Here is a 13037-nt window from a genome sequence, read left to right on the forward strand (position 1 = left end):
TCTCACACCAGTTAGAATGGCAATCATTAAAAAGTCAGGAAACAACAGGTGCTAGAGAGGATGTGGAGAAATAGGAACACTTTTACACTGTTGGTTGGGACTGTAAACTAGTTCAACCATTGTGGAAGACAGTGTGGCAATTCCTCAAGGATCTAGAACTAGAAATACCTTTTGACCCCGCAATCCTATTACTGGGTATATACCCAAAGGATTATAAATCATGCTGCTGTAACGACACATGCACACATATGTTTATTGTGGCACTCTTCACAATAGCAAGGACTTGGAACCAACCCAAATGTCCATCAATGACCTACTGGATTAAGAAAATGTGGCACATATACATCATGGAATACTATGCAGTCATAAAAAAAGGATGAGTTTGTGTCCTTTATAGGGACATGGATGCAGCATTCTCAGCAAACTATCTCAAGGACAGAAAACCAAACACCGCATGTTCTCACTCATAGGTGGGAACTGAACAATGAGAACACTTGGCCACAGGGTGGGGAACATCACATACCAGGGTCTGTCGTGGGGTAGGGGTAGGGGGGAGGGATAGCATTGGGAGATATACCTAATGTAAATGACGAGTTAACGGGTGCAGCACATCAACATGGCACATGTATACATATGTAACACACCTGCACTTTGTGCACATGTACCCTAGAACTTAAAGTGTAATAAAATTAAATAAAAAATAGAAAAAAAAAGAAATGGTCCATTTTGTTGACGACATCTCTAAGACATTAGGAATTAAGAAATAATTAGGTGATCTAAGTCTTAAAAGGAAGATCTGTATTTTTATATTTCTCTAGAAACTTTCTAGAAGCTAAGTTGGTATACCTTTTACACTTCATTATCTAAAATATTTACTTTCACCAACCCTTTGTCAGATCCATTCTTCATTATTCCTATATCTTTGAAAAACAAACTACTTCTTTTCTTGTAAAATTCCCTGAAAAGGCACAATTCTGTACTCTCTACAGGAACCTTTTTAAGCTTAAAAGTCATCTTGACTGTGTCTGCATAACTGCTGACTTGTTGATTTTGGTAGTCCAATAGAATTAACAATAGATGAATTTTGTTTGAAAATTTATTTTCTCATAGAACTACCAAGAAACGACATCTAGGTCTCCAATTCTCATTCATTAACAACACTTTTTAATTCCATTTTTATACAGAGCCATGGCATCGCACAAAACATTGCATAATGCATAATGCATTGTGGGCCTATAGAGTTTGCATAAAAAATACTGTTCCTTTCACTAATTCAGAGGAAGAGGTGGAATGAAGTATGTCATTGAAGAGTCAAAGAATAAAAACTTATATTAATAATGAATTGATCAGATTAGTATTTAAAATCATGTATTAGGTAATGAGATCATTTCTAATGCAAATGTAAGTGTGATTTGAACTTTCTTCTCACCACTGTTCCTACAGTTCTGAAGAGTTGAAAATGTGTTTGCTGTTTATATTTATCATACTAGATAAATATAGATATTCCTATATCATACTAGAATGGCTGTCTGCACTCCTTACTCCTAGGAAAGCATGCTTGGTTGGTTGTGGGCATCCACAAGAGCTGGGTTATGGAAATAAATACCCAGTCTCAGAAGACTATTGAGCTGGGTCCAATCTTAGGATGCTGGTTTCTCACACCTTATATGCATGGATCAAAGGGGTGATCATCTCACAGACAAGTCCCTCTCAATGTCCATTTGTGTAGAAGCAGACTTTCTGGTAGGACAGCACCTAGAGTCTGTAGAACTCCAGTTTTTAAAATCTGCCTTTTCTCATGTACCTTTATTTCCCTTCTCAACAGGTTCTCCAACTCACCGTTTGTGCTCTATAGCCAAGTGACTAACGCAGATGGTGGGGATGGAAAGAAGAGTGTTGGCTCTCATAGTGAATGTTCTAGAAAGCCCAGAAACAAGTAGCCATTACCATGACAAAGTGTGTAACTTCCTTTGCTTCAGTGTTTTTGCTAGATGTTTCAGGCTACCTTTTTGAGACTTCTTTTTCCTTTAAAGAATGATTTTCCTTTCCCCCCCTCAAATATTCACAGAAAAAGAGAAGTGAGAAATATAGAAAATTCAAGATACTGCCCTAAAACATCTCATACTTTAAATGATCTTACTGGTCATCTGCTTCAATCTTTATCTTTCCTATTTCCTATTCCCCTCCTCTTTTTCAGCATTTTACAAAAGAAGAAAATGGGTTGAAAATGACCAAATAGTTACATCTGATTGTGCAATAAAAATCTAGAAATGTAATATAGATCTAAATCTGTCTTCAAAGAATGCTCTCAGCCAAATTAAGTTGCTCACCCAAGGTTACACCCCACTTCTTGGAAATAGCCTGCATGAAAGATTACTTGAGTCAGGATACAGAAGGCCAGCCCCCTTGCCTCATTTAGAACAACTCTAAAGGACAGCCTCAGGTCAGCTGAGGTCTCCACTAAACAGCATCACCAGTTCAATCCCTCCCTTGCCCCAATTCTGTATCCTTCACCCTCACTGGTATTATTCCGGAAAGCACTTGTCAATAAATATCCTTTTTTCCAATCTCTGTTTTGACTATTTTGTAATTAACTTCATTATACTAAGAAACAGCATTTAAAATAATTTTTTGGCCATTATACAAATAGTCAGCCTTTGTCATCATTTTATAACAAGAGCAACTAGGTTGTGGAAACAAAAGATTGGGGTTCATCTCCTGACTGTGCTGTCAGCTGGCATGTTTCTCATGAGCCTCAGCTAATTTAGCTGTGAAGAATGCGTGGGGGTAAGGAGTAGCATATGCCATATAATATTTTCAACCAAAAAGTATAATCTTAGACAAATAAGAAGATTCTGCCTTCCCATGAAATTAAATACGTGTTTTCTGTGAGCTTTAAAAGCCAAAAAACAACTTCAGATAACTTATGTTTTATCTGTTAATTAACATTTTATAGCACATAGTAAGAAATGTCAAGGAAGAAAGAAAATAACAATCTTATAGGAATAACGATTCCTCAGTGAAATAGCAGCGATCTTTATATTTGTGACTAGAAATCTGAACAATGCTATGGCTTTAGTTTATACAAGGCTTGATGCCCCAGGAAATATAAATAATTGCAAATGGGGCCATTATAAATTTATCTACTCTCCTGAATGAAATCATAACTCTGCCAAGATACAGATATACCATTTTTAAACATAGTTATCTATGGCCTTATCAATCACCTCAGATGTAAAGGGCTATTTTATAAAAAAGTTTAAGAATTTATTTGGACCAGGCATGGAGGGTCACACCTGTACTCCCAACACTTTGTGAGGCAGAGGCAGGAGGATCGCTTGAGTCCAGGAGTTTGAGACCAGCCTGGGCAACATGGTGAAACCTCGTCTCTTCAAAAAATACAAAAACTAGCTGGGCATGTTGGTTTGTGTCTGCAGTCCTATCTACTCAGGAGACTGAGGCAGGAAGATTGCTTGAGCCCAGGAGGTGGAGGTTACAGTGAACAGGGATTGTACCACTGCACTGCAGCTGGGCAACAGAGTGAGACTCTGTCTCAAAAAAATAAAAAATATTTTAAAATCAACTGTGTTTATATGTTAAAATAATTTTCTTTTGTTGGATACAGTTTCACCAACAAACAGCTTGTAGATAACAATGAATGCAATGTGACCAAGTTATTTAAAAATATATATATTCTATTGTCTTTTTTCTCATTGAATTATAGTATACATAGGGAAAATTGAGAATATGCTAAATACAGTGCTTAATGTTTTTCCAAAGTGAAATGCCTGGTATCCGTCATCCAGAACAAGAAATAACATATTATGAGAAGGTGCCCTATGGTACCTTCTGGTCCACTAATCCATTCCATCAAAAGTAACTGTCCTCCTGAATTTTTACCCTGTATAGTCTGTTTTCATGATCCTGATAAAGACATACCCAAGACTGGGCAATTTGAAAAAAAAAAAAAAAAAAAGAGGTTTACTGGACTTACACTTCCATGTGGCTGGGAAGGTCTCACAATCATGGCAGAAGGTAAAAGGCATGTCTCACATGGCAGCAGGCAAGAGAAGACAGCTTGTGCAAGGAGACTCCCATTTTTAAAATCATCAGATCTTATGAAACTTATTCACTATCATGAGAACAGCACAGGAAAAACTTGGCCCCAAAATTTAGTTACCTCTCGCTGGGTCCCTCCCACAACACATGGGAATGCAAGATGAGATTTGGGTGGGGACACAGCCAAACCATATAATTCTGCCCCTGGCCCCTCCCAAATCTAATGTTCTCACATTTAAAAACTAAGCATGCCTTTCCAATGATCCCCCAAAGTCTTAACTCATTTCAGCATTAATTCAAAAGTCCACAGCCCAACATCTCATCTGAGACAAGGCAAGTTCTTTCCACCTATCAGCCTGTAAAATCAAAAGGAAGTTAGTTACTTCATATATAAAAGGGTGTTACAGGCATTGGGTAAATACAGCCATTCCAAATGGGATTAATTAGCTAAAACAAAGGGGCTACAGGTCCCATGAAAGTCCAAAATTCAGCAGGGCAGTCAAACCTTAAAGCTCCAAAATGATCCCCTCTGACACCTTGTCTCACATTCAGGTCACACTGATGCAAGAGGTGGGTTCCCACGGTCTTGGGCATCTCCATCCCTGTGGCTCTGCAGGGTACAGCCTCACTTCTGGCTGCTTTCATGAGCTGGCATTGAGTGTCTGCAGCTCTTCCAGGTGCACAGTGCAAGCTGTCAGTGGATCTACCATTCTGGAGTCTGGAGGATGGTGGCCCTCTTCTCACAACCCCACTAGACAGTGACCCAGTAGGGACTCTGTGTGGGGGCTCTGACCCTACATCTCCCTTCTGCACTGCCCTAGTAGAGATTCTCCATGACAGCCCCACCCCTGCAGCAAAATTCTGCCTGGACATCCAGGCACTTCCATACATCCTCTGAAATCCAGGCAGAGGTTCCCAAACCCCAGTTCTTGACATCTGTGCACTGGAAGGCTCAACACCACATGGAAGCTGCCAAAGCTTGAGGGTTGCACCCTTTGAAGCCATGACCGAGCTCTATGTTGGCTCCTTTCAGCCACAGCTGGAGCAGCTGGGACACAGGGCACCATGTCCATAGGCTGCACACAGCTCACAGACCCTGGGCCTGGTCCATGAAACCACTTTTTCCTCCTAGGCCTCCAGGCCTGTGATGTGAGGGGCTGCTGTGAAGACTTCTGACATGCCCTGGAGACGTTTTCCCCATTGTCTTGTGGATTAACATTCAGCTCCTCGTTGATTATGCAAATTTCTGCAGCCAGCTTCAATTTCTTCTCAGAAAATGGGATTTTCTTTTCTACTGTATTGTCAGGGGGCAAATTTTCTGAAATTTTATTCTCTGCTTCCCTTGTAAAACTGAATGCCTTTAACAGCACCCAAGTCACATCTTAAATGCTTTATTGCTTAGAAATTTATTCTGCCAGATACCCTAAATAATCTCTCTCAAGTTCAAAGTTCCAAAAATCTCTAGGCCAGGGGCAAAATGCTACCAGTCTTTTTACTAAAACATAACCAGAGTCACCTTTGCTCCAGTTTCCAACAAGTTCCTCATTTCCATCTGAGACTACCTCAGACTGGATTTCATTTTCCGTATCACTATCAGCATTTTGGCCAAAGCCATTCAACAAGTCTCTATGAAGTTCCAAACTTTCTCACCTTTTCCTATCTCCTTCTGATCCCTCCAAAGTATTCCAATCTCTAGCTGTTACAGAGCTCCAAAGTCACTTCCACATTTTCGAGTACCTTTTCAGCAATGCCCCATTCCTAGTACCAATTTACTGTATTAGTCCATTTTCAGACTGCTGATAAAGGCACACCTGAGACTAAGCAATTTACAAAAGAGGTTTATTGGACTTACAGTTCCATATGGCTGGGGAGACCTTACAATCGTGGCAGAAGGTGAAAGGCACATCTCACATGGCAGCAGAGAAGAGAAGAGAGCTTGTTCACAGAGACTCCCATTTTTAAAACCATCAGATCTTGTGAGACATATTCACTATCACAAGAATAACACAGGAAAGACCTGCCCCATGATTCAATTACCTCCCACTGGGACCTTCCCATAAGACATGGGAATTCAATATGAGATTTTGGTGGGCACACAGCCAAACCATATTAACTCTCATGGATTATTTCACTCATTTTCTAATTTTACATAAATTGAATCATATAGATGCATCAGGTTTCTGTATTGCAATTTTACACCTGTGAGATTCTCCATATTGTTTTGTATAATTTTAGTTTATTTTTATTGCTGCATTGTACTCCACTATATTAATACACTATAATGTATTCATCTATTGTAATGAAGATGTGATAATGACAAATAGCCCACATTATTATATGCACCTGTTGACTAACATTTTATATATTTCCACTGGGTATATATCCAAGAGTAGAATATATCTAGGAATGGAATTGTTGAATCATAATATCCTTATAAAAACTATTTGATGGTTTAAAACCATGTATGTGTTGTTATCTGATAATTACAAAAATTAACAACAATTAATTTCTGGTAATTTTATGAGTTCCATTCATGTAGAGTAAGGCACTAAGAGTAAGAGAAGATTTGTTACTTTAGGCATACAAAAACTCTGAGCTCAAGATAACAGTATGAAGCAATACATGAGAGTAAATAGATCAAGCAGAGGTTTCAAGTTCAGACTCTCAGAGCCTCAGCTTCCATGTTTAGACAACGGAGACAGCACTTTCAGAAAATGTTTTTGAAAAATAAAAGGATATGAATAATTTAGGAGATAAAAGCCATATTTATCTTTGGAAAAGCAGTATACCGTAGAGGTTCTGAGGTTGCCCAGGTATCCTAGAGGAAGTTGCTTAAGCTGTCTGAATTGCTGTTTCCCATGTGTAAAATCAGGATAATCTTAACACATGATAATATTGTGAGGATTAAATGAAAATAATTAGCAAGCTATTTACCAAGTGAATAGTATTAAAAATTTTCATACTTGTTAGATTTTCTTTCTCTTTCTTTCTAAGCCTATTATTTCCTTTACTGTTTAATGGAAACAAGTTTAACTGCTCTTAATACATCAGGCAATTTTGTTAGATGACATTCTATTTATAACTGACGAAAAAAGAGCCTGCAAAACGTTCATGTGTTACAAACATAAGGAAGGCATTTTAATAATACATTTATTTGTTTTTTCATTCATTGGACAGATATTTAGCAAGCACCAATTTTGTGCTAGGTACTAAACAATAAAATGTGTGAATATGAAGATGAATTAGATATGTTACATCCTTATCATGAACTAATTCACAAGCTGTTAGAGAAGGGAAGATTTGGACTTGAAAGCCTAAGCATATAAGGCAGTATTGTGTGTAATAAATGCTATATTGTGCTACAAGAACATGTTATTCAAATATATAAAAGGGAGTAATTATTTCTAGATGGAGTAATCAGAAAAGCATTTGTAAGAGCACCAATATCTACTCTGGTCTTTGAAGTATACATAAAACTTCTTAGGTTGAGCTATCCACTGAGTCATTTCAAAAGGAAAGAAATATGTAAAGGAAAAAAAAAATGAAGGACAGTGCATATTTGTGGATCAGCAATGAGTCTACCTTAGCATGAGTCTGGGTACATAGAAGGATAGAGTAACAGAAATCTAGATTCCAATATGATATGCTAAAAACGTTTAAAGGTTTTTTAAAATGTTTGTTTTGTTTTGTTTTTCTTGGCAGACAGTGGGAGCCACTGGAGAAATGTACAGGATGGAATGCCATGTTTAACTTGTTTTAGGAAGAAATCTGGCAAGCAGGATGCCTAGGAATCTGGAAGATGCTAGAACCAGGAAGACTTAGCTAGGAAGCTGTCTTGGCAGTTTAAATGTGAAGTCACAAAGAAGACATAAAAGAGTTGAGAATGGGAGGATAGCCAGGGATTCAAAGATACTGTGAAAGAAAATGCAATGGCATATGGGAACTTATTATATGAGGAAGCTACTTCTAATTAGATGGGATAGGAAAGCTCCACAGATTTTAAAGTACAATAATTTTTTAGAAGAAAGCAATACATGATTGGCACAGATAGAACTTAGTTATTAATACAAGAGGAAAGCAGCTAGAGGGGAAAAACGGCAACTAAGTGCACAGTATCTTTCTCAGTAGTGAAAGGTATAAAAGGAAAAGGACAATAGCTTCACAGGGTATGACAGCTAGGAGCATAATGATTAAGAACGCTGAACTCTGAAATCAGAACTTCTGAGTCCAAATTCTGGCTATAGCACATACTAGCTGTGTGACTGCTAGTTAGTTACTTAAACTCTGCAAGCCTTTCTTCTCTCACTAGTAAATGAGAGAACCTAACAATGAGAAGCATAACAATAGGGCTTACCACATGACTTGAACAGTTGGCATTCATTATAAATGCCATGTAAGTTTTTGCATTTATTATAGTAAAATTGAGAGAAGATGTAATAGAGCATAGGGAGGTTGTGGCCTATGGTAAGTAAAAAGAAACAACTACGAATTCATTCATTAGACTAAATGGTATTGACTGTGTACCTATCATGTGCCAGGTGCTGTTCTGGGTATTTGGGACACAAAATGACCAAAACAGGCAAAATCCTTGCCCCTATAAAGATTATATTAAAATACAGGAAGCAAATAAATAACACACACAAAACCACAAATAGAATAGTGTAATGCATTAATAAAGAAAAATGAAGCATAATGGAGAAGTAGGGAGTGACCAGATATGCTGTGTTAGGCAATGGTCAGGGAAGACCTGCTTATGAAGTTGGTAGTTGAATGGAGACCTGAAAGAAATGGGGGATAAGACATGTAAATATCTACAAAAGGAGATTCCAGACAGACTATAGCAAGTGCAGAATCCTTGAACTGAGATGTGCCTACTATCCAAGGAGCACAGTTGATTGTAATGAATTACAGAAAGGAGCAATAGGAGATAAAGTGAGGGATAAACCTAGAGACTAAATCACATGGGACCTTGTAGGACATAGTAAAATTAGTGGATTTTGTTTCTACACATGATGGAAGTCACAGAGGAACAATATTATCTAATTTACATATTGAGAGACAGCTGTGTGGACAATTGACTGTAAGGGCAAAAGCTAATGAAGATTAATGGGTACAAAAAATAGAAAGAATGAATAAGACCTATGATTTGATAGCACAATAGGGTGACTGTAGTCAGTAATAACCTAATTGTACATTTAAAAATAACTGAGTATAATTGGATTTTTGTAACAAAAATGATAAACACTTGCATGGATGGATGCCACATTCTCCATGATGTGATTATTACATATTGCATACTTGTATCAAAACATCTCATGTACCCCATAAATATATACACCTACTACGTACCCACAAAAATTATGAATAGTTTTTTTTTTCCAAAAAGCTAAAGAAGAGACTAGTTTCAAGCTTATTGCTGTAGTCTAGCAATCTGTAAGAGATGATGGTAGCTTGGATAAGGGCAAAACAGTGAAGATGGAAAAGAGTGGTCAAATTTGGGAAATGTTTTGAAAACAATAATTTGGTAAAAGATTGAATTTAGGGTATAAAGAAATCAGAAAAAAGAGGCATGAAACTAGAGTTTCTGAACAGAGTAAGTTGACTAATATAATTTGGCTCTGTGTCCCCACCCAAATCTCATCTCGAATTGTAATCCCCCCATGACAAGACAGGGACAAAGTGGGAGGTGATTGACTCATTGGGGCAGTTCCCCCTATGCTCCTCATGATGGTGAGTGAGTTCCCATGAGATCTGGTGGTTTTATAAGGGGCTTTTCTCCCTTTGTTCTCTCTTTCTCTCTCTTTTCTGCTGGCTTGTGAAGAAGGTACTTGCCTCTCCTTCACCTTCCACCATGATTCTGAGTTTCATGAGGCCTCCCCAGCCATGCGCAACTGTTAGTCAATTAAACCTCCTTTGTTTTTGAATTACTGAGTCTCAGGTAGTATCTTCATAGCAGTGTGAAAATGGACTAATACAGTAAATTGGTATCACAAAGACTATGGCACTAATATAAAGATAATCTGAAAATGTGGACGTGACTTTGGAACCGGGTAATGGTAAGAGGTTGGAACAATTTGGAGGGCTAAGAAGAAGACAGGAAGATGTGGGAAAGTTTGGAATTGCCTAGAGACTTGATGAACAGTTTTGACCAAAATGCTTGTAGTGATACAGACAATGAAGTCCAGGCTGAGGTGTCCTCAGATGGCGATGAGGAAATTATTGGGAAATGGAGACTCTTGCTATGCTGAAGCAAAGAGACTGGTGGCATTTTGCCCTTGCCCTAGAGATCCTGCCTCAGGATAATGTCAACCAGGATTCCTCAGCATTTTAATAGTATTTAAGGCAACTGATACTAGATGACATTATCTAAGAAGCAGGTGTAGGGAGAAAAGAGAGGATACCTGAAGACTGATCCCTGGGGCATTCTCTGACTCTTAGATATCAGGAAGAAGAAGAGAAGTAAGTGAAGGATACTGAGGAGGAGCAGCCAGAGGGTAGGAAGAAAACCAAGAGCATCTAGTACACTACACGCCAAAGTGAGAAAGTGTTTCATGGAAATAGGTGAGAACCTAGGCCAATTGTTTCTGAAAGTCTATGACTTGATTGTTGAATTTGATAATGTGGAGATTATTGATTATCTTGGCAATCATGGATTCAGTGGAGAGTGACTGTAAAAATCTTCTTAAAACTAATAAGAAAGCTTAGAAAGAGAAGAAAGTATAGATAATTTTAAATTTTTTTCAGTAAATATGGTTTTAATTGGAGGTGGAAGTGGCATTGAGTGTTACAAAACAGGAGTTATGACAGAATATTAATATTTGTGTGTTTACTGCAGTGATAAATAAGGAAGAAAAACTGACAATGCAGGAAAGGTAACGGGTAATTACAGAAGAGTCCCTAAATGGGTGAGGGGGGATTTCAACAAGATACTCAGAGAGCAGCACTAACAGATCAATTAGATTTGGCGGAAGGACAAGGATACCACTTTCTGAATGCATTTTTCTCCCTAAGATTTTTAGCTAAGAATAGGGAAAGAAGGAGATATTGAAATCTGAAAAGTAAGAATACATATAAGACATTCATCTTGTAAAGTGTAATTATGAACCACTAAAGAAATACAGTGTCATTTCCAAATAGTGAGAGCTCACCTTGGACTTCTGGTCATAAATACTCAGTAAGCAGGCTGTATGTTTTTCTCCAGATACATTTCACTATTAGGGAAAGGGGAAACAATTGCGGAGCTGCTTACTTAACCAGGTTTTTTTTTCAGGTGAGTAAGATGGGGAAGGAGGATCAAGAGAGATGAGACCAAAAATAAGTGACTATTAAACCTAAGTTGAGCTTGCAGATAAATGAGGACACTAGGTGGATGAGGGATGGGAGGAAATGGCAGAGTTGATGGATTGGAGGTCCTGGTGGGATTGAAGAATTGATGGCAAGGGGGCAATAAAGTAAGTGAGCAGGTAACAAATAAGGTAATAGGAACTGACATTTTGTACTGGTTTGATTTGGTGTGACACAGAATTTATGAATTAAAGTGGGAAGGAATCAATATCTTTGCAGGCAACATAGAGGAACTAACCATCTAGGGTATCAGATGGAGTATCTGCACGAATACTGTAATTACCAAGACTGAGCATAGAAGTAATTGGAAAGGAAGTGATTCCCAGATAATAATATCTTCAGTGAATGTGGGAGGACGACAGAAAACTTCAACAAGGGGTGTGTAGTAAGTGGGTATCTGTCAACATCTGCTTTAAAGGAGCTGGATTATTTAAGTGTGAGAATTAGATACATTAAAAAGTTTATTTGAAAATCTATGGAGGATGGGCGCAGTAGCTTATGCCTATATTCCCAGCACTTTGGGAGGCTGGAGAAGATGGATCACATGAGGTCAGGAGCTGGAGACCAGCTTGGCCAACAGAGTAAAACCCTGTCTGTACTAATAATACAAAAATTAGCTGGGCATCGTTGTGCACACCTGTAGTCCTAGCTTCTTGGAAGACCGAGGCATCAGAATCACTTGAACCTGGGAGGTGGAAGTTGCAGTGAGCCAAGATCATGCCACTGCACTCCAACCTGGGCAACACAGCAAGATTCTATCTCAAAAAGTAAATAAATAAATAAACTATGGAGATGATTATTAGAATAAGATCAATAATATTAAAATATATATCAGCTCTTTTATGTAAATTAATATATTTTACAAACAATTTCTTAAATATATAACCATCTATTTGCCAACAGACCATTTGATTGTATACAAAAAAATACAGTAACAGAATGAAGACTTGGACTTCAAATTATTAATGACGTGGTTTTAGGCATTCCTCATTTCCATTTGCCCAGAAAGTTCAGGGAAAATTCTAATTACTTTTGATAAATTGATGTTTTATAGAAAAGATACATACAGAAAGCATTTCATCTCTTCATTGTGGCATCAATATTGACTCACCAGGATTGTTGGACTGGGCATCCATGGGAATCATGAGCTTGGCCCGGGGGGCTCGGCGTGCAGCCAGTGACCTCTCCAGAGTGGACATAGAGCTCCCTGCTTCCTCAGTGTCTTGACCTAAAAAATATACACTCCTGAGAAAGATGCCCTCTTCAAGGATGCAACACTTTACATAATTTCTAGCAGTCATTCCAATGCCTTTTTAGTCTTACAGATGTTTTCTATGATAATATCTACCTTCTTGTTACCTGAATATATTTCATTGTACAAATCTTAATGAAATTAACCATAAACTCTAAACTCATTGCACACAATAAACCATTATTTATATTTTGATGCTTATAATTTTTGCATATGTTTATATATGCGGAAGTGGGAGGGCATACGTTAATATATTTTTCAAAAATGGCATTATATCATGCATACTTTTTGCAACCTGCTTTAAAAGGTAACACAAAAATATTTCTCTGTTAATAAGTCAGCATAATTTTCAATAGCTATGTAATATTCCACTATATTAATT

At 37.8% G+C, this 13037-nt stretch overlaps 1 protein-coding gene across 1 annotated transcript in view; it reads right to left on the reverse strand.

Moving 5' to 3' along the window:
- The window catches only part of DCC (DCC netrin 1 receptor), a 1279089-nt gene that overhangs the window by 74073 nt on the left and 1191979 nt on the right, over nucleotides 1-13037 (reverse strand). The window contains exon 25 of the mRNA XM_011950993.1: nucleotides 12515-12631. Coding sequence (XP_011806383.1) covers nucleotides 12515-12631 — 117 coding nt within the window. The remainder of the gene's footprint in view (nucleotides 1-12514; nucleotides 12632-13037) is intronic.

The sequence above is a fragment of the Colobus angolensis genome, unplaced genomic scaffold (assembly GCF_000951035.1).
Source record: "Colobus angolensis palliatus isolate OR3802 unplaced genomic scaffold, Cang.pa_1.0 Scaffold312, whole genome shotgun sequence".
Lineage (NCBI taxonomy): Eukaryota > Metazoa > Chordata > Mammalia > Primates > Cercopithecidae > Colobus > Colobus angolensis.